The sequence below is a fragment of the Lynx canadensis genome, chromosome F2 (assembly GCF_007474595.2).
Source record: "Lynx canadensis isolate LIC74 chromosome F2, mLynCan4.pri.v2, whole genome shotgun sequence".
NCBI classification, from domain to species: Eukaryota; Metazoa; Chordata; class Mammalia; order Carnivora; family Felidae; genus Lynx; species Lynx canadensis.
The window spans coordinates 82733603-82753500 of record NC_044320.2 but is presented as its reverse complement, the minus strand read 5'-3'; the positions used below and the strand labels follow the sequence as shown (position 1 = coordinate 82753500).

The window sequence follows — 19898 nt, the reverse complement described above, 5'->3', positions numbered from 1 at the left end:
GACCCAGCAGGTTCCTTCTAGAGCATTGTAATTTCTCTCTGTCTCCCTTTCTCTTAAAGTGCACCTTTGCCCTGCTGTTTCTGTTTCTCTTTGGGTTCCTAAGAGCAGACTCTTTGGACCTTAAGATGAGGTGGAATGGTGCTTTTGTGAACCAAGGTGATAGGACTTGAGTTCTGTTGTTCTCATCGGGCTGGAATTTGAGGTTGGAAACATATTTGAGGAAGGCAAGCCAAGTGGTTTACAGAGGCGTGACCATGGGTGTAGCTTGTTAAACCTGTTTACCTCAGAAAAGATTTGTTTTTTTTCTTCAGTGTGTGAGAAAACCTATAGGTCTTGTTTTTCCTCACTAGCTGGCTCCAGTTTTCATGGATAAAGTTTCAATCACAAATATATCAAGCAAGTGGCGAAAGTATATCTCCTATCAGTAGTTTAAGACCTTCATGTCTAGAATTGTGCTGTGTTCATTGATTTTTAATCCCAATAGAAAATAAAATTCTATTAGCTGAGAGTCTGATATATATATAATCAATCCATTTTTGGTGGTTTTGCTATCCTTTTCCACACAGCTGAGAAGTTCTTGATTAATAGCCAGAGAAGAGCCCAATTCAGGTGTGTGTGTGTGTGTGTGTGTGTGTGTGTGTGTGTGTGTGTGTGATTGCATTGAAATTTAAAGACCACTTGGATACAAATTTTGGTGCCCTCCCCCCCACCCATTATATCCATTGTACCCAGAATGATACACAGGAGGCACTCAATTAATTTGTTAAATGAATGAATCCCATTTTAGTCTTGAGTGGAAATGAAAGCATTTGCTAACTAATTTTGTTGGTTTATTAGCCACCAGTCGTCTTTCATTCCCTTTAATTTTTAAGAGCTGTCTTAGTTTTTGTGATTTTATTTGCCACAGCTGCCGTGGCTTATTTTCTGTGGCGTTTTTGCTGTTGCCCTCACTGTCCACCTTTCATAACAACATTTAGTGGTTAGGGACACCTAGGTGGCTCAGTGAGTTAAGTGTCCGACTCTTGATTTCACCTCAGATCATCATCCAGTTTGTGGGATTGAGCCCCGCATCTCGCTTTCTGCTGCAAGTGCAGATCCTGCTTGGGATTCTCTCTCTCCCTCTCTCTCTGCCCCTCCTCTGCTTGTGCTCTCCCTCTATCTATTTCTCAAAAATAAATAAATAAACATTTTAAAAAAACATTTCACGGTTATTATTAGATGTAAAAGCTTCTAGGCAGTCAGGGTCTTAGAATTCTTTTGTTCTTTCTTTAAAATGCCATTGACTGTTCTCATTTGTAGTGGGCTTTAAGAAAGGGAGTCTGAACCCAGGCTAAACATGGTGACTTTAGTATAGCCCGGCTCTTGGTGATCTCATGAGATCTTACAAGGGCAGGCCTGAACCTGGTCAGTAATTGAGTGAGAGTCCTCAGCAGAAACCATGACTACAGGATGTGGCATGGGGAACACGCCTGGCCCTGTGAGTCAGGGTGCAGCCAGCACCTGCCCCCTCACCTGCAGGTATACGAGGGGTCTTCCATGACCCCCACTCCCAGCCTGCCTCCCTTCCTGTCATGGACACCTTCTCACCTGGGCTGTGAAAACAAGGGCTTGGGACTTTTGTTTTGCATGAAATATCAGTCAGGCGAGCCGTTTAGACTTATAGTTGGTTATCTGAAAGAGTGATTTTAGTTTAGTTCCTATTGCCTTTTCTTTGTTTTACCAGCTGAGTGAGTAAGTAGCTATAAAGGTGTCATTTAAAAATAAAGAAGTAGTTATTTATTACCAGTATTGTGCTGTTGCTTTTGGTGAGTTCAGAAGTAAAAGCTTTAATTTTTAAATTTTAGAGAGCAGTATTTTTTTACCTGGCTGATTTGTTTCATTTGTCATTGTAAATTTACCACGGAGGCACTACTTAATCTGCTTATCTTCTGCTTTTTGATTTTGTTAGTAGACACAATTTTTATCTAAGAGGACCCTACTCATGTAGACATGCATTTAGATTTAGATTTGATTTACATCAAATCAAGAAATTGGGACACTTCAGTTCAGGGGTAGTTCTTTAATTATTCAGGGATATCACTAACAAGAATCTTTCCTGAGCATTCCATGAAGACATTTGTAGATAGGATTAAGTTGGCTTCAAGGTTATCAGATGAATTGCAGAGAGCATTGTTTTAAATTTAAAATTTATTATAGTTACTTAAAATTTATATTTTTAAAGGAAAAAGACAGTGATTGTGGAATATCCACCTGTTTAGAAAATTGTAGGATTTTTTTATTACTATTCTTTAAATCAGTTTACCTAAGTATGTGTACATGCTTCTTATTTTATCCCAACTCTTCCTGTTGCCCAAATGTTGCTTGCATAACCAAATAACTGGCAGATTTTAAAGGAGAGAAACAATGGGGTCTTTTTTCTCTTCATTTGGCTGTACAGTATTAAAGATATCAAAATAAAGAATCCCTGAAAGTAATGGAAGTCATGGAGTCATTGTGGTCCCTATCATGCATCCTGAGGGATGTTGCCTCTATGATGAGGCTACAGTCACATAAATATACCTTCATGTTCAAGGAGCTCAGGAGGATGAATGCTGTGGCTGGTTTGTTCTCACCCATGTCCACAACACAGGTATTTTAAAGATCAGAGTCTTGGATCATTTCTTCTCCAGTGACTTTTTTGCTAAGCAGCTGCATTTCAGCCTCCTGCCAGATGGCTCTCTCTGTGCTAGTTCTGTGATCATTTAAAACTCCCTGTCTTGGAAATATTTTCTTTTCCCTTTCTTTGTTCCTGAACGTGTTCTCTATTTCAGTTAGTAGCACCACTATCCTTACTGGCAAGAAATTTGGCCTCTTGGTTCACTTGAACCAACTGACTCTTCCTCTATCGTATTTAATTAGCACTGTTTGGTTACCAAACAATTTTAGAATAGTGATTATTAAAGTAGTAGGCCAAAAAAGAATTAACACTTAGTGTATTGAATTACTTTCAGTACATGAAGATGTTGTCAAAACTTAATTTGTTAGAGCATTTCATTAGTGGGGTTGGGAATAGAAACAAGTCTGAATGCATGGACTTTACCACTCACTCAGATCAGTTACTGGTACCAAGAAGCCACATTCAAAGGATGGAATGAATTTGCCCAAATTCATCATTATTCCAAGAAATAAATTTAGAGCGTGTTCCCATGGATGATGGATCTGTTGGTTTGTCTTTATGTAAGGGAACATGTGTGCTGTCTCTCTCTACACACACATACACACACACACACACACACACACACACACACATACACACAATCTGTAGGATTATATTGTTCTTATTATCTTTTGCTTCCCAGTGTGAACTGTAAACTTTCGTTTGTCTAGACTTGTTTTTATATATCTTGAATATCCATTGTAGTTTACTGCCTTATGTGCTTTCTTCTCTCTTCTCATCTTCGTCATTTAAGAATTTTCCAATGCTTTGAGACCTGGTGTAGGTTTTATCTCTTTCAGTATCTATGCTGGTTTCAGATCGGACAGAAATAGTTCTTCACCCATTTGGAACATTTAATGTGAGCCATGCTTATAATATCTCATTTATTTGATTTCAAGCTCTTTAAAAAACTGTGTTTCAAATTATATAATTGTGTATAGCAGCACTATCAACAAGAGCCAAATTATGGAAAGAGCCCAAATGTCCATCAACTGATGAATGGATAAAGAAGATGTGGTTTATATGTACAGTAGAATACTACTTGGCAATGAGAAAGAATGAAATCTTGCCATTTGCAACAACGTGGATGGAACTGGAGGGTATTATGTTAAGTGAAATAAGTCAGTCAGAGAAAGACAGACATCCTGTGTACAAAAACTAAAGGAGTTCGTGACTACTAAACTAGTCCTGCAAAAATATTAATGGGGACTCTTTGAGTGGAAAGGAGAGATCAGAAGTGACAGTATGAAGGTAGGAAACACAAAAGCAGTAAAAATATGTCTGTAAAAAAATAAGTCAAGGAGCTCACAAAATAAGAGGATCTAAAATATGAAAACATATACCAAAAACGTGGAGAGGAGAGACAGAAATAATTAGTTCAAAATTAAATGACCATCAACTTAATGCAGAGTGCTATATGCAGAAGAAGTTATATGCAAACCTAATCATAATCAAATACCAAAAACCACTAATAAATATCCAAAGAATAAGGGGAAAGGAATCCAAATATATCACTAAACAAAATCAGCAAACTATGAAAGACAAGAAAGGATCAGAGAAAATCTTCAGAAACAACCACAAAACAAAATCACAATGAATACATATTATCAATAATTACTTTGAATGTTGATGTACTAAACTCCCAATCAGAAGACTCATAGGGTGACAGAATAGATAAAAAAAACAAGACCCATCTGTATGCTGCCTACAGAAAACTCATTTTAGACCTAAAGACACTTGCAGATTGAAAGTGAGGGGACAAACATTTATCATGCAAATGGATGTCAAAAGAAAGCAGGAGTAGAAATACTTATATTGAACAAAATAGAATTTAAAACAAAGTCTATAACAAGAGACAAGGATTTTATATAGTAATAAAGGGAACAATCCAACAAGAATATCTAACAATTGTATATATGCACCCCAACATAGCACCCAAATACATGGAACAGTTAATAACAAAAGAATTAATTGAAAATAATAGAATAATAGAGGAGGCTTTAACAGCCCACTCACATCAACAGGCAGATCATCTAAACAGGAAATCAACAAGAAAACAATGGCTTTAAATCACACACTGGGCTAGATGAATTAAACAGATATATTCAGAACATTCCATCCTAAAACAGCAGAATATACATCTTTTTCAAGTGCATATAGAACAGTCTCCAGAATAGGTAACATACTAGGCCACAAAACAAGCTTTAACAATGTCAAAAAGATCAAGGTCAACCATGCATCTTTTCTAAAAGACCACAATGCTATGAAACTGGAAATCAAACACAAGAGAAACTCCATAAAGACCATGAATGGGTCAACCGAGAAATCAAAGAAGTAAAAAAGTACATGGGAAACAAATGCAAATGAAAACACAACAGTCCAAAACCTTTGGGCTGCAGTAAAAATGGTACTCAGAGGCAAGTTTATAGCAACCCAGGCTTAATTCACGAAGCAAAACAGATCTCAAATAAACAACCTAACCTTACACCTAAAGGAGCTAGAAAAAGAACAACAAACAAAACTTGAGACCAGTGGAAAGAAGAAAATATTATTAAAGATTGAAGCAGATATAAATGATATAGAAAATTAAAAAAAAAGATAGACCAATGAAACCAGGAACTTATTCTTTGAAAAAAAAATCAGTAAATTTGATAAACCTCTAGCCAGACTTTTCAAAAAGAAAAGAGAAAGGAACCAAATAAATATAAAATTACAAATGAGGAGAAATAACCAATGCCACAAAAATACAAATAATTTGAACATTATGAAAAATTATATGCCTATTAAACAAGCTGAAAGAAATGGATAAATTCCTAGAAACATGTAAATTCTGAAAACTTAATCAGGAAGAAATAGAAAACTTGAACAGACTGAGACCTAGCAAAGAAATTGAATCAGTAATTAAAAAAACTCTTAACATACAAAGGTACAGTTCCAGTAAGCTTCACAGGCACATTCTACCAAACATTTAAAGAAGTCTTCTTCTCAAACTATTCCAAAAAACAGAAATGGAAGGAAAATTTCCTAATTCATTCTGAGACCAGAGTTACTCTCATACCAAAACCAGATAGAGATACCATTAAAAAAGAGAACTATAGGCCAGTGTCTTTGATGAACACAGATGCAAAAATTCTCCACAAAATACAAGAAAACAGAATTCAACAATACATTAAAACAGTCATTCACCACTATCATGTGCTATTTATTCAGTATTTGCAAATGAATCACTGTGATACATCACATCAATAATAGAAAGGATAGGAACCATATGATCATTTCAATAGCTGCAGAAAAAGCATTTGAAAAAGTATAACATCCATTCATGATAAAAACCCTCAAGAAGTAGGGTTAGAGGGAACATATTTCAACATAATGACTATATATGAAAAACCCAGAGCTAACATCATTCTTAATGGGGAAAAACTGAGAGCTTTTTCCCTCAGGTCAGGAACAAGACAAAGATGTCCACTCTCTCCACCCTTACTCCACATAGTACTGGAAGTCCTAGCCACAGCAATCAGACAACAAAAAGAAATAAAGGGCATCCAAATTGGCAAGGAAGAAGTCTAACTTTCACCATTTGCAGATTATATGGTACTCTATGTAGAAAAGACTCCACCAAAAAACTGCTAGAACTGATAAATGAATTCAGTAAAGTCACAGGATACAAAATCAGTGTACAGACACCTGTTGCATTTCTATACTTTCCAAAGAGAAAGAGAAATTAAGAAAACTTTCCCATTTACAATTGCACCCAAAGTAATAAGATACCAAGAATAAACCTAACTAAAGAGATGAAAGACCTGTACTCTGAAAACTGTAAAACACTGATGAAAGAAATGGAAGATGACCCAAAGAAATGTGGACACGTTCCATGCTCATGGATTGGAAGATCAAATATTGTCAAAATGTCTATACTACCCAAAGCAGTCTACACATGTAATGCAATCTCTATCAAAATGCCAACAGAATTTTTCATAGAACTACTACAAATAATTCTAAAAGTTTTATGGAAGCACAAAAGACCCCAAATAGCCAAAGAAATCTTGAAAAAGAAAGCAAACTTGGAGCCATCACAATTTCGGACTTCCAGTTACATTACGAAAATAGCATGGTCCTGGCACAAAAATAGACACATAGATCAATGTAACAGAATAAAGAACCCAGAAGTGAACCCTCAACTGTATGGTCAATTAATCAGTGGCCAATTGACAAAGCAGGAAAGAATATCTAATGGGAAAAAGTCTCTTCAACAAATGGTGTTGGGAGCACTGGACAGCTACATGCAAAAGAATGAAACTAAACCACTTCCTTAGTCTATACACAAAAATAAATTCACAATAGATTGGAGGCCTTAATATGAGACCTGAAACCATAAAAATCCTAGAAGAGAACACAGGCAGTAACCTCTTTGACATTGGCTGTAGCAACTTTTTCTAGATATGTCTCCTGAGGCCAGGGAAGCAAAGGAAAAATTATTGGGACTTTATCAAATTAAAAAACTTTTGCACAGCAAAGGAAGCCAATCACAAGACTAAAACACAGTCTACAGAACGGGAGAAGATATTTGCAAATGACATATCTGGTAAAGGGTTAGTACCCAAAATATATAAAGAACTCAACTCCCCAAAACAAATAGTTCACTTATAAAATAGGCAGAAGACATGAACAGACATTTCTCCAAAGCAGACATCAAGATGGCCAACAGATGCATGAAAAGATGCTTAGCATCACTTATCATCAGAGAAATACAAGCAAAACTACAATGAGATAACACTTCACACCTGTTAGAATGGCTGAAATCAACAACACAAGAAACAATGATTGTGAGGATGTGGAGCAAAAGGAATCGTCTTGCACTATTGGTGGCAGTGGAAACTGGTGCAGCCACTGTAGAAAACAGTATGGACATTCCTCAAAAAGTTAAGAATAGCTCTACCCTATGATTCAACAATCTCACTACTGGATTTTTACACAAAGAATATAAAGGCACTAATTCAAAGGGATACATGCACCCCTGTGTTTATAGAAGCATTATCTACAATAGCCAAGACATGGAAACAGTGCAAGTGTCCACTGATTGATGAATGGATAAAAAAAGATGTGGTGTGTATATACAATGGAATGTTAATTCAGCTATTAAAAATAATGAAGTCTTGCCATTTGCAGTGCCACGAGTGGAGCTACATAGTGTAATGCTAAGTGAAAAAAGTCAGTGAGAGGAAGAGAAATACTATATGATGTCACTCATATATGGAATTCAAGAAACATAACAAAGGGAAAATAGGGAGAGAGAGAGTAAATAAAAAACAAAAAACAAAGAAACCAAGAAGCAGACTCTTCATTAGAGGAGAAACTGGCAGTTAACAGAGGAAAGGGTGGTGGAGAGATGGGTTAAATAGGTGATGTGGATGGCAGTTGTCGTGATAAGCACTAGGTAATATATGGAATTGTTGAATTACTATATTGTATACCTGAAAATAATATAGCACTGTTTGTTAACTATTTGGAATTAAAATAAAAACCTTAAAAAATGTGGAAGAAGATTGCTATGTCCTGAATTTTGTTCCCCTCCCCAAAATTCATATGTTGAAGCTCTCTCAGTGGGATGATATTTGGTGATGGGGTCCTCGTGAGACAGGAGGGAGATGTCTCTTTCTCTCTCTCTCTCTCTCTGCTCCTTGAGGACACCGCCAGAAAGTGGCCATCTGCAAGCTAGGAAGAGCTCCCTCATCAGCAACCAAATTGACTGTCACCTTGATCTAGACTCTCCAGCCTCACAGATATCAATGTTTTTTGTTGTTTGTTTTTTTAAGCTACCTACTCTATGGTGTTTTGTTATGGCAGCCTGAGCTAAGACAGAAATTGGTACCAAGAGGGGGGATTCTGCCATGACAAATAGCTTGGAATGTGTCAGTGGCTTTCAAACTGTGTAATGAATAGAGACTGGAAGAGTTTTGAGGTACAGTGAGCGAGCTTCTAAAAGTGATTCTGGTGAGAGCCCTGACAAGAAACAATAATCTTTTGATATATTTGGTTAAGTAAAAAGTATTATCACAATTAACCTGTTTCTTTGTATTTTCTTAATGTTGCTACTAGAAAACTTAAAATTACTTATGCTTCTTTAATTGGGTAGCACTGAAATAGAACTACATGTGTAAACATGGATAAATATAAAAAAAACAGAATATTGATTCAAAAAAATATAGGTTATTCAGAGCTGTGTTCAGAAGACACCATTTTATATACAATTTAAAAACTTGAAAAAGAATACTAATCAGGGTGTGTGTGTGTGTGTGTGTGTGAGAGAGAGAGAGAGAGAGGGAGAAAGAGAGAGAGAGAGAGAAAGTAGAATGCTAATGAAATACCAAGTGCAGGAGAGAGATATCTATAGGAAGGAAGAAAAGAGGAGCAGAAAGAGATACATAAAATTTAAGTTGCATCATTTAAAAGAAACTGTGAAGGTAAATTTGTATCCTTTTAATATTGACATAGGGTGATAGGGTGATTAGTGTATGTATTTTTATATCTTTTTAATACTTTTGTACATTTAGAGATTTGCCAGTGTCTTTTTTTTTTTTTAAGTTTATTTATTTTTGACAGAGATAGAGTGTGACCATGAGCTGGGGAGGGCCAGAGAGACAGGGAGACACAGAATGCAAGCAAGCTCCAGGCTGCGAGCTGTCAGCACAGAGCCTGATGTGGGGCTTGAACTCACGAACTGTGAGATCATGACCTGGGCCGAAGTCGGACACTCAACCTACTGAGCCACCCAGGTACCCCATCAATAGCCATTATCATTAATTCTTTTAATATTTCTAAAAGAATTTTTCATTTTTGGAAGCTTAAACTGAGAAATGGGAGAGTCTATGAAGATACTTATCCAAAGTCACAAAACAAATAGCTGAGGTGCAATTCATAATCATCTTTCTTGTTCTAAAACTCATAGCTCTTCCTTCCCATTAATCCAATTCTGTAATATAAAGATGAAATGTAAACAAGCTTATGAACTGCAGGCTCTTCCGACCTAACTTTGTCTTTTCCCCTTCTCCCAGTGCATGCACACATACACCTCTGCACACATGTGCATGCACACACCCACATGCACATGTGTGTACATGCACACACCATCCTTTCTGAAAGAATATGTGTTCCTTACTGATAGGCTTGGGCCAAAACAGGTGGTGTCTGGGGCGCTGTATTTCCTCTCTGTGTCCTTGTGAAGAGACTTTGTACACATTCTTCAGGGATTATCAGCTCAAGAGAGCTCAAAATATGATATGCTAAAGTTAAAGTTTCTATTTATCTTTTCCTAAAGGTGTTATTCCTTTTTTGTTTTCTCTCAGAAATGCCTACATGAAGAATATATGAATTGTTCTGCTGGTTAAGGCATTGCTTGTGTGTTTGATTGGCTGCTAAAGACATTTGTTGTGTTCCTCATTGTCCTTTATATACAGATCCTCTTACAAATCAAGGAAAAAAACTTCATGTGAAAATAAATGCAAGCTTAAAAACATAAAATTTAAAACAAATTCTTGAATTAATTACTGGAAAGGCTAAAAATAATAGCTAACATTAACTAAATGCTTAATGTGTTAGGCATTATTATATCTCCAACTTATAGATTAAGTACCTTGCCTAGGGTAATCAGCTAGTGAGGGACAGGGCTGAGGCAGAGACAGTGTTGGGGTCAAATCCTGCTTTTATTGGTTAAAGATTTTCTAAGCTGTGCTACCCCAAGTGATCTTTCTTTTCCACTCATATATCTGCTATATGCCCAATGAGTCTGGAATTATCCATATATTGCTTTATAATTTTTAGTTTGGCTTTTACTTATTTCTGTTTTGAAATTGATTTGCAAATATGCAAAAGCAAGGACAGACTTGAAAATTTCCTTGAATTAGCTTTAGCAGCTTAGGGAGCATGTGGGTAGTAGGCTTTCAATGTATTCTTACATATCGCTAGTTCTCATTAAATTTGTGACTGCCTAAACCAAAACTACTTAAAATTGATTGTCATGGATTGATGCCAAGAAATTCTGAAGTACTACCTAAACTTCTACTAAATCTTACCAATCTTACTGCTATTAAATTCTTCCTTGAGGAAATTCATTTAAATTTTGTGGCTGTGGTTGGAGGATAGACTAGAGTCTGGAGTACACTTTTAATTATTTAACTTCAATTTTGTCATACAAGTTGTGCATACCTGAGCAAATGTGTCTTTTTATGCTGTCCTTTCTATCTTTGAAAGCAATTAAAATATGCATTTCCAAGCTTCCTGGAAGAATTTTCAGGTCTCCTATTTTCACCTCACCTTCCATTTATTCCTTTTTTTTTTTAATTTTTTTTTTTCAACGTTTATTTATTTTTGGGACAGAGAGAGACAGAGCATGAATGGGGGAGGGGCAGAGAGAGAGGGAGATACAGAATCGGAAACAGGCTCCAGGCTCTGAGCCATCAGCCCAGAGCCCGACGCGGGGCTCGAACTCACGGACCGCGAGATCGTGACCTGGCTGAAGTCGGACGCTTAACCGACTGCGCCACCCAGGCGCCCCCCATTTATTCCTTTTTTTGTTGGTTTTTGACTTACATTTTTAGAGCAGTTTTAGGTTTACATTAAAATTGAGAGGAAGGTTTAGAGATTTGCCATATACCTCTTGCCCTGACACGTTTATAGCCTCCCCCATTATCAACATTGCTTACTGGAATGGTACATTTGTTACAATTGTTGAACCTGCATTGATGCATCATAATCACTTAAAGTCCATAGTTTACGTTAAAGTTTACTCTTGGTGTTGTCCATTCTGTGGGTTTGGACAAATGCATAATGACATATATCCATCATTATAATATCATACAGAGTATTTTCATTGTCTAAGATTACTCTTTGCTCTGCCTATTCATCTGCCCCTGCCCATAACCACTGGCAACCAATGATCTTTTTGTAGTCTCCATAGTTTTGTTTTTTCCAGAATGTAATATAGTTGGAATCATACACTATATAACATTTTTTGGTTGGCTTCTTTTACTTAGTCATATGCATTTAATGTTCTTCTGTGTTTTTTCATGGGTTGATAGCTTACTTACCTACAGTGCTGACTAATATTTCATTATGTGAATGTACCACAGTTTATTCATTCACTTACTGAAGTACATCTTAGTTGCTTCCATATTTTGGCAGTTATGAGTAATTAATTGCTCTAAATATCTGTGTGCAGGTGTTTACATGGACATAAGTTTACAGCTCCTGTGGATAAATACCAAGGAGTGTGATTGTGGGGTTGTATGGTAAGAATATATTTAGTAAGAAATCTCCAACGGTCTTCCAAAGAGACTGGACCATTTTCCCCCATTTATTCTTCATAGCACACAATTTCCAAGGTCCCATAGGTTTCTTATATCTGTGCAATCACTTTTTTCTCAAATCCCAAACCCTTTTCTGTCTCTTTTCATCTGAGTTCAGCTTAAATGTTGATAATATTCCCACAGTTCCAGCCTGGACCTTCTCTTCTCACTTTTACAGAATTTCCAGCGACAGTCTTTTCCAACTCACATACTTTCATTCAGTTTCTATTTTGATGATTCTTGAATCCCACATGACTTTATTAAAACTCCAGACCCGCAAAGACAACTGCCTATTGGTCAATTTTACCTCAGCTATTCCATAGACATCACAACCTTAACATATCAAAACCAAATTATATTAGCAGCTACCCCTCTCTAGATTATTTCCTCAAATCCCTTTCTGGGTGAGCACATTTTTTTTGTTGCCCAAACACATGCTTGGGGTCTTCTTTGAGTCTGCCTTCACTTTGATTTTTCACGTGTGAGAATCCTCAAGTATAGTTACATCTCTGCCCTCATTTTCTTTCAAGTGCACCTCTCCTGTTCTTACTCCCACTCACATCCTCTGTTTTCTGCTTTGATTATGAAGACCCTCTAGCTAGCTGCTTTCCCACTGGCAGGCTTTAGTACCTTCCCTCTCCCATATTAGAGTCTGTTATTCAGAATGTGGTTTGGATAATCATTCCATATTAACATCTGATTTTGTTAGTCCTTGTGGAAATTGCCAGTGGTTCCCTCACGACCTCAGATTAAAGCCAGATGCCCTGCTATGGTTTGCACGGTTCTCGTGCAACCTTTTCTCTTACTGCTGCTTGTAGGTTTTCCTGCATGTGCTGTGTTCTCTCTGGCCTCCTATTAGTGCTCCTCCTGTTCCTTTTCCCTGGAACATGCTTGCTCTTCTCTCTGCCTGATTAACTTACACTTAGCATTCAGCTTTAGGTGATGGCTCTTCTTCCCTTCTCCCTGTGCCCTCCCTGCATTTTTTGTTACTCTTACATGTTCCCCATGGAGCCTGAGCAGTACTTTGGTTGCAATACTTCTAGCACGTTGTTTTATACCTATAGTAGTCCCTCTTGTCTGTGGTTTTGTTTTCCGTGGTTGATTACCCATGGTCAACCACAGTCTGAAAGCAGATGATACTCTTTCTGCCTTATCATCCGAAGGTCATTAGTAGCCTAATGCTACATTCACAGGCCAACATCATGTACCTCACTTCACCTCGTTAAGTAGTCATTTTATCATCTCACATCATCATAAGAAGAAAGGTGAGTACAGTACAATAAGAGTTTGAGAGAAAGACCACATTCACATAAATCTTATTATAATATATTATAATTGTATTTTATTACTGGTTACTGTTATTGATCTCTTACTGTGCCTAATTTATAAATTAAGCTTTATTACTGGTATGCGTGTATGTGAAAAAGTATAGTCTGTGTACGATTCGGTACTATCCACGGTTTCAGGCATCCACTGAGGGTCTTGGAATGTTTCCCCACAGAGAAGGGGGTACTATTTCATTTCATTTTGACCCTCCCTCCCCGTGAATCGCCGTGTTGCCTTCACTTCTGCATGTGAGTCTCCAGCACAGACCAAATGTGGTTGGTTATTTGCTGACATTTTTCTAGGATAGTGGTTCATAATTGGGGGTGATTTTGTCTCCCAGGGGACATTGGTGATGTCTCGAGACATTTTTGATAGTTATGACTGGTGGGACCGTGCTGCTCTCATCTAGTGGGTAGAGGCTAGGGATGCTGCTAACCAGCTCTACAGGGGACAAAAGAGCCCCCACACATTATCCAGCCCAAAATGGCAGTAGTGCTGAGGTTGAGAAACCCTGCTCTAGGATGAAGTGTAAAACTTGAGGGTACTAAAAGACTTTTCATAGCAAAAAGATGAATTGAGTTTGGAGTTCTCAAGTAATGTATGCAAAGTTTTAGTGTAAAGCAACTTAATTTTCAGTCTAAACTGCTTTGGTTCTTTTTTGTAGCCTACTGTTAATATATATTCAGAATTTGTGTTGTTGGGAAAACATGTGACTAGTGCTTATTAATGGGTTATCAGCTACCTGCAGTAATTTAAGCATGCAACTGAGATTGTGAAAAGGACTAAGCTCTATGTTTGAGAAGTTTTTTTCATTTACTTCTCTTATTTTAAATGTATCTAGGAACAGGTGACTACCCAGGCAGGTTTTTGGAGGTGTATGGATGAATGATATCCTTTTTAAGCTGTTAAATAAGGATTTAGGTATAAAATCTTCATAAAAGGCCAAATGTAATAAACTTTTTGTTTTACATAGATTAGCAAATGATGAACATTCTAGTGCCACCCTGCACACTCACTCACACATGCATGCACTTGTAACCATCGATAGTAACCCTCGTGTACTTGTATTCTCTTCACTCTCTTTAGCCAAGTGTCTCCTATAGTGCTAGGGACACAGTCCTTGTTGATCTGTCAAAATAGGGCTCCTCATGAGAGATCCTATGCCTACACTACAAACTGACCAGGTACAGAAGATCCATTTCAACTGAATGTACTGTTTACATTTAAGAAATTTAAAATTTTGTATGAGTATTCCGTTAGAAAATGTTACTAATACACTGGAAAATTAGAATGTCAAAGGATAAGTTATTGCTATCATTAGAACAAAACAGGACTGACCTGTACAACCAAGTACTGGGAAAATAAAATACATACCACACTTAAATATTTTAGTGTGTGTCTAGGCAAAGACAGAAGTCATCATAGAAAAAGTTTTGATTCTCTCCAGGATTGGCTATGTGATCCGATCTACTGTTTTTTAATCCAGTTTTCCTTTCTTTTGGCGGGGGGTGGGGAGGGGTGGGGAGACACTGCAAAAGCATTTTATTTTTTTTTTATAATCCAGTTTTCAAAAAAAATTGTAATTAGAATTCTGAGTAGGAGAAAATAAAAAACATTTTAGGAAATGGTAGGAAAAAGTGGCAATAACTCATATTCTTAAAAAGTACAGTTGTTATTAGCCATTTCAAACTCGTCTCTTGAAAATATTATAATGGAATTGTGCTGGAAAAGTCAAGTTTTTGTCTTTATCCTTGGAGAATCCTTTGGTAAGCTTACACCTGAAGAGGCAATTTTCTTTGTATTTGGTTTGTTACAAATAGCATTATTTATCTCACATTAAATTTCAAAATCCAAAAAATACTTTATTCCAGTAGATGTTAGATTACAGTGACTATCATCAGCCATTTACTAGTTCAGTTTTTGAGACTCACTGTATATGGGGCACATTTCTTTTAGTTTACCAAAGGAAGATTGAAATACTTGCACTGAAATTGGTGGATTTTATGAGATAATATCTGGCTTACAACTGGCTTAACACTCTCTTGTCTTTGTGTATATGGCTTTTTTTACTTTGGAACTCATGTCAGAATAAAAGTTTAACCTACAAATAACTGTATTTACAAAGTTATATCAAAGCATATAAACAGAAGAGAATGGAATAACAGATGTATGTAAATATGGACTTGAATAAAGACTTCTCCAAATGTAATTGCATTTCTCTTAATTTTTTTTCAGAGAAGTTCTACAGAAATTTTGGAATATTCATCAGATAGTGAAAAGGAAGATGACTCAGAGAATGCCTTGTTCATTGATTCAGAATCCTCTCCCAAAAACCACATGGATTTTGGAACTGATGTCAGAGAGGTGATGGAGAGACCAATAAGGCGGAAGGTGAAATCTGCAGAGACCATTTTGTACACGCCCCAGAAGCAGATGTTTCCCAGGACTCCAGGACCATCAGCAAAGATGAAGCTTCTAAGGTTAAATTACATCTCTTTAAATACTTGTTTAGAAAGTTGTTATATTTCTTTAAAAACCTAATCCCTGGGGCACTTGGGTAGCTTGGTTGGTTAAGGTCCAGCTCTTGGTTTCAGCTGAGGTCTTGGTTCATGGGCTTGATCCCTGCATCGGGCTCCGTGCTGGTAGTGCAGAGCCTGCTTGGGTTTCTCTCTCTCTTCCCTTCTCTCTCTGCCCCTCCCCTGCTCGCTCTCTCTCTCTCTCTCTCTCTCTCTCTCCCTCTCTTGCTCTCTCGCTGTCTCGCTCTTTCTCTCAAAATAAATAAATAAAATTTTTAAAAATCCAAATACCTAAAAGGTTAACTTAAACATACTTAACTTGTTTACTTGGAGAGGAAAATTGGCAGAATAGAACTCTAAGTTCAATAAGCAATTATAGAAGTTCTAATTTCTGGAGATGAGTTAGGGAACTGTTTATCTAAGTCAAGCATTTACTGTTTCAGTCCTAACAGCTTACATGACTGCTTTCCTTAGTGGGATGGGTTGTTAGAGTTTATCAAATTTTATTGAGCATCAGTGTTCCAGATACTTAGACAATTAAGACAAGTAAATGACTATTTCTGTTTTTGAAAAAGTTATAAAGAGGAAAACAAATAAATATATTCAAATTACTTTTACAAGTACAGTTACAGAGATTATCCAAAGGAACACTTGCAAATGCAAAGATGTACAAGAGAGCAAAGATGCAGATAAGAAACCAGCTGGTATGTGTATGGAGAACCACAAAGGCCAGGCCATAGTAGGTGGAGCAGGGCATGGAAAAGGGCTCAGGATGTGCCTTATGAGAGCCATGTACCAACCGTGTGTAATACATGGTCTCTTTGTGTTTTAAATTAGAACAAAACAATGAAAGTAAAATTTCAATGAAAGTGAGAACTTGTGGGAAGCAGTGCCACAAAAGTAAACTTAGTAGAGAGATTCAAGGAAAAAGGAGTTTCGGTAGAAAGAGTAAACATGGCAATGAAAAGCACAGGTTTTGGATACGTTTAGGAAATGTTTAAATAATGAGGCAGAGGATGTGATGCATATTGAGAACCCAATGGCATAGGAGTGGGGACAGTGCTGTGACTTCTAGGATGGGGACTTGAGGTGAGAGGTCAAATGTGGAGATTAGCTGCTAGTGGCTTGAAAGGGATCTTGGGTCCAAAGAGACATCAGATGAAAGGTGAGGCCTATTTAGAAAATAATGGGGAGGACCCAGTAGAGACAGAGTGGTTGGAAATAATTGCTCTGTCAGTGTCTAGGAAAAGGAAGTAGGGGAGGGAAGGCTGGGGAGGAGAGTCCTGTCTTAAGCATAGGAGTAGAGGGAGCAGCATAAGGATGTGACAGAGTCTACTGGGATGGATGTAACATGGTGAGTTTATTGATGCTTATTCACCATATATATTATGTTATGTTTATAACACAAAATAACTCAGAAGGTCTTATGCCCAGAGTGGGTGTGTTAAAGCCTCAAAAGAAAATGGTGGTGGTTTAATAGTCTCTGGAAAGAACAGGAAAGGAAGACAGTTGGAGGGATTTGAATGTCCTTGTTTTTGAAGTTAATGCCATGTAATTACAGAAAGCCATGTCCCCAACCCTACTGAGGGCCTACTATGTGCTGAGCACTGTTGTGTGTCCTGTGTTAGGAGGATGTATGATGAGGGCCCAAGAAGTAAAGTGGAAGTAATGTCAAAAGGAGACAAATTTTATGTCAAAGAAAAGCAGAAAAGAAAGCAGAAAAGGATCAAGACTAGTCATGAGGTGTGGGGAAGGACATTTTGTAGAGCTGACATTGCCTGGGATGAGGCAAGAGGGTGATACAGGGGATCAGATGGTTTTGTTTTGTTTTCTTGGTGAGAATATCCTGAGGCTCCCCCCCTCCCCATCCCTGTGGGAGGGAATTGTTAGCCTCTTACTTTCTCTGTTGTAAATTGACCGTATACATTTTTTGTACAGTTGATATACTAGGGTCTGAGTTTTTATTATTGTTTTGCTTCTATACTTTCAAACAAAACTTGAAGTTGTTTTTTCCACTTTCTGTTTGGCATTGAATTCTTTTATATGTGTGTAGATGTATTTGGCAAGAATGCATGAAGGTGTCTATTTTGTGTGGTTAGTTCTATCACTTGTTCATTTTGTGTCACCCATCCCCCATTACTTTTTTTTAAACAATTAAAAAAATTTTTTTTACATTTTATTTATTTTTGATAGAGACAGGGCACAAGTGGGGGAGGGGCAGAGAGAGACAGAGACACAGAATCCGAAGCAGGCTCCGGGCTCTGAGCTGTCAGCACAGAGCCTGACGCAGGGCTTGTGCTCACAAACCACGAGATCATGACCTGAGCTGAAGTCGGACGCTTAACCGACTGAGCCACCCAGGCCCCGCCCCCCCATTACTTTTTAAAAGTAGAATGTTGGTCTGCATTTTAGTAGTAATAATTTTTTTTACTTTTACATTTACTGTGTTTTTTTCTTTTAGTTTTATGAAAATATAAATGATATAAAGCACTGTTTAAGGTGTATAGCGTAATGTCTTGACTTACATATATTGTGAAATGACCATCATCACCTCATGCAGATACCAAGAAAAAAAGAAAAAAAAAAAAGGTTTTTTTCCTTGTGATAAGATCTTTTAGGATCTACTCTCTTACCAGTTTTCAGATATACCATACAGCAGTGTTAATTAACCATCGTCCTCCTTATGTTGTACATTACATGTCCATTACTTACTTATCTTATAACTGAAATTTGTACTCTTTGACCACTTTCCTCCAGTTCCACCCCCCCATTGCCACCTCTGGTTACCACAATTCTGATCTTTTTCTCTGTGAGCTTGTGTTGTTTTTGTTGTTGTTGTTGTTGTTTGTCAGAATTCCACATATAAGTGAGATCATACAGTGTCTTTCACTGTCTGACTTATTTAACTTAACATAATTCCCTCAAGGTCCACCTATGTTGTCACAAATGACAGGAGTCCCTTCTTTACAGTGGCTGAATAATATTCCTGTGTGTGTATGTGTGTATGTGTGTATGTATACAACACACACACATACACACATACACACACACCACATTTTCTTTACTCATCTGTCAGTGGACTCAGGTTGTTTTCATGTTTTGCCTATTGTAAATAATGATGCAATGAACATGGGGGTGCAGACCTCTTCAACATAGTGATTTCATTTCCTTCAGATATATATTCAGCAGTGGAATTGCTGGATCATACAGTAGTTCCATTTTTAATTTTTTGAGGAACCGCTGTACTGTTTTCTGTAGTGACTGAACCAACTCACATTCCCACCAGCAGTGCACAAGAGTTTCTTTTTCTCCATATCTTAACAAGAATTTGTTATCTCTTGGCTTTGTGATAATAGTCATTCTAACAAGTGTGAGGTGATACCTCATTGTGGTTTGATTTGCATTTTCATAAAGATTAGTGATGTTGAACACTTTTTCTTATACCTGTTGATCATTTAAATATCTTCCTTAAAAAAATGTCTATTCAGGTTCTTTGCCCATTTTAAAAATTGGATTATTTGCGCGTGTGTTTTGTTATTGAGTTGTACAAATTCCTTTGAATATTTTATATATTAACTGCTTATCAGGTATGTGATTTGCAAACATTTTCTCTTATTCTGTAGGCTGCCTTTTTATTTTGATTATTTCTTTTGCTATGCAGAAGCTTTTAGTTTTTTGTAGTCCCACTTGTTTTTTTATTCCTTGTGGGTTAAGTGTCATATCCAAAAAAAATTATTGCCAACACCCATGTCAAGCCACTTTTTTCCTGTTTTCTTCTTAAGTTTTGTGGTTTTATGGGTTAAGTTTTTAATCCACTTTGAGTTAATTTTTGTGAGTATTATAAGAATAGAGGTCTAGTTTCATTGTTTTACATGTAAATGTCCAATTTTCCCAGCACCATTTATTGAAGATACTGTCTTTTCTTCTTTGGGTATCCTTGCTCCCTTATCAAATTTTAGTTGACTGTGTATACATGGGTTTATTTTTAGGCTTTGTATTCAGTTCCATTGGTCTATA

At 37.0% G+C, this 19898-nt stretch overlaps 1 protein-coding gene across 2 annotated transcripts in view; it reads left to right on the top strand.

The window, feature by feature from the left end:
- SPIDR (scaffold protein involved in DNA repair) overlaps positions 1–19898 on the top strand; it is a 509957-nt gene that overhangs the window by 161686 nt on the left and 328373 nt on the right. For both annotated transcript variants that reach the window (XM_030304272.1, XM_030304271.1), the window contains exon 6: positions 15601–15845. In XM_030304272.1, the coding sequence (XP_030160132.1) occupies positions 15601–15845 (245 nt within the window). The remainder of the gene's footprint in view (positions 1–15600; positions 15846–19898) is intronic.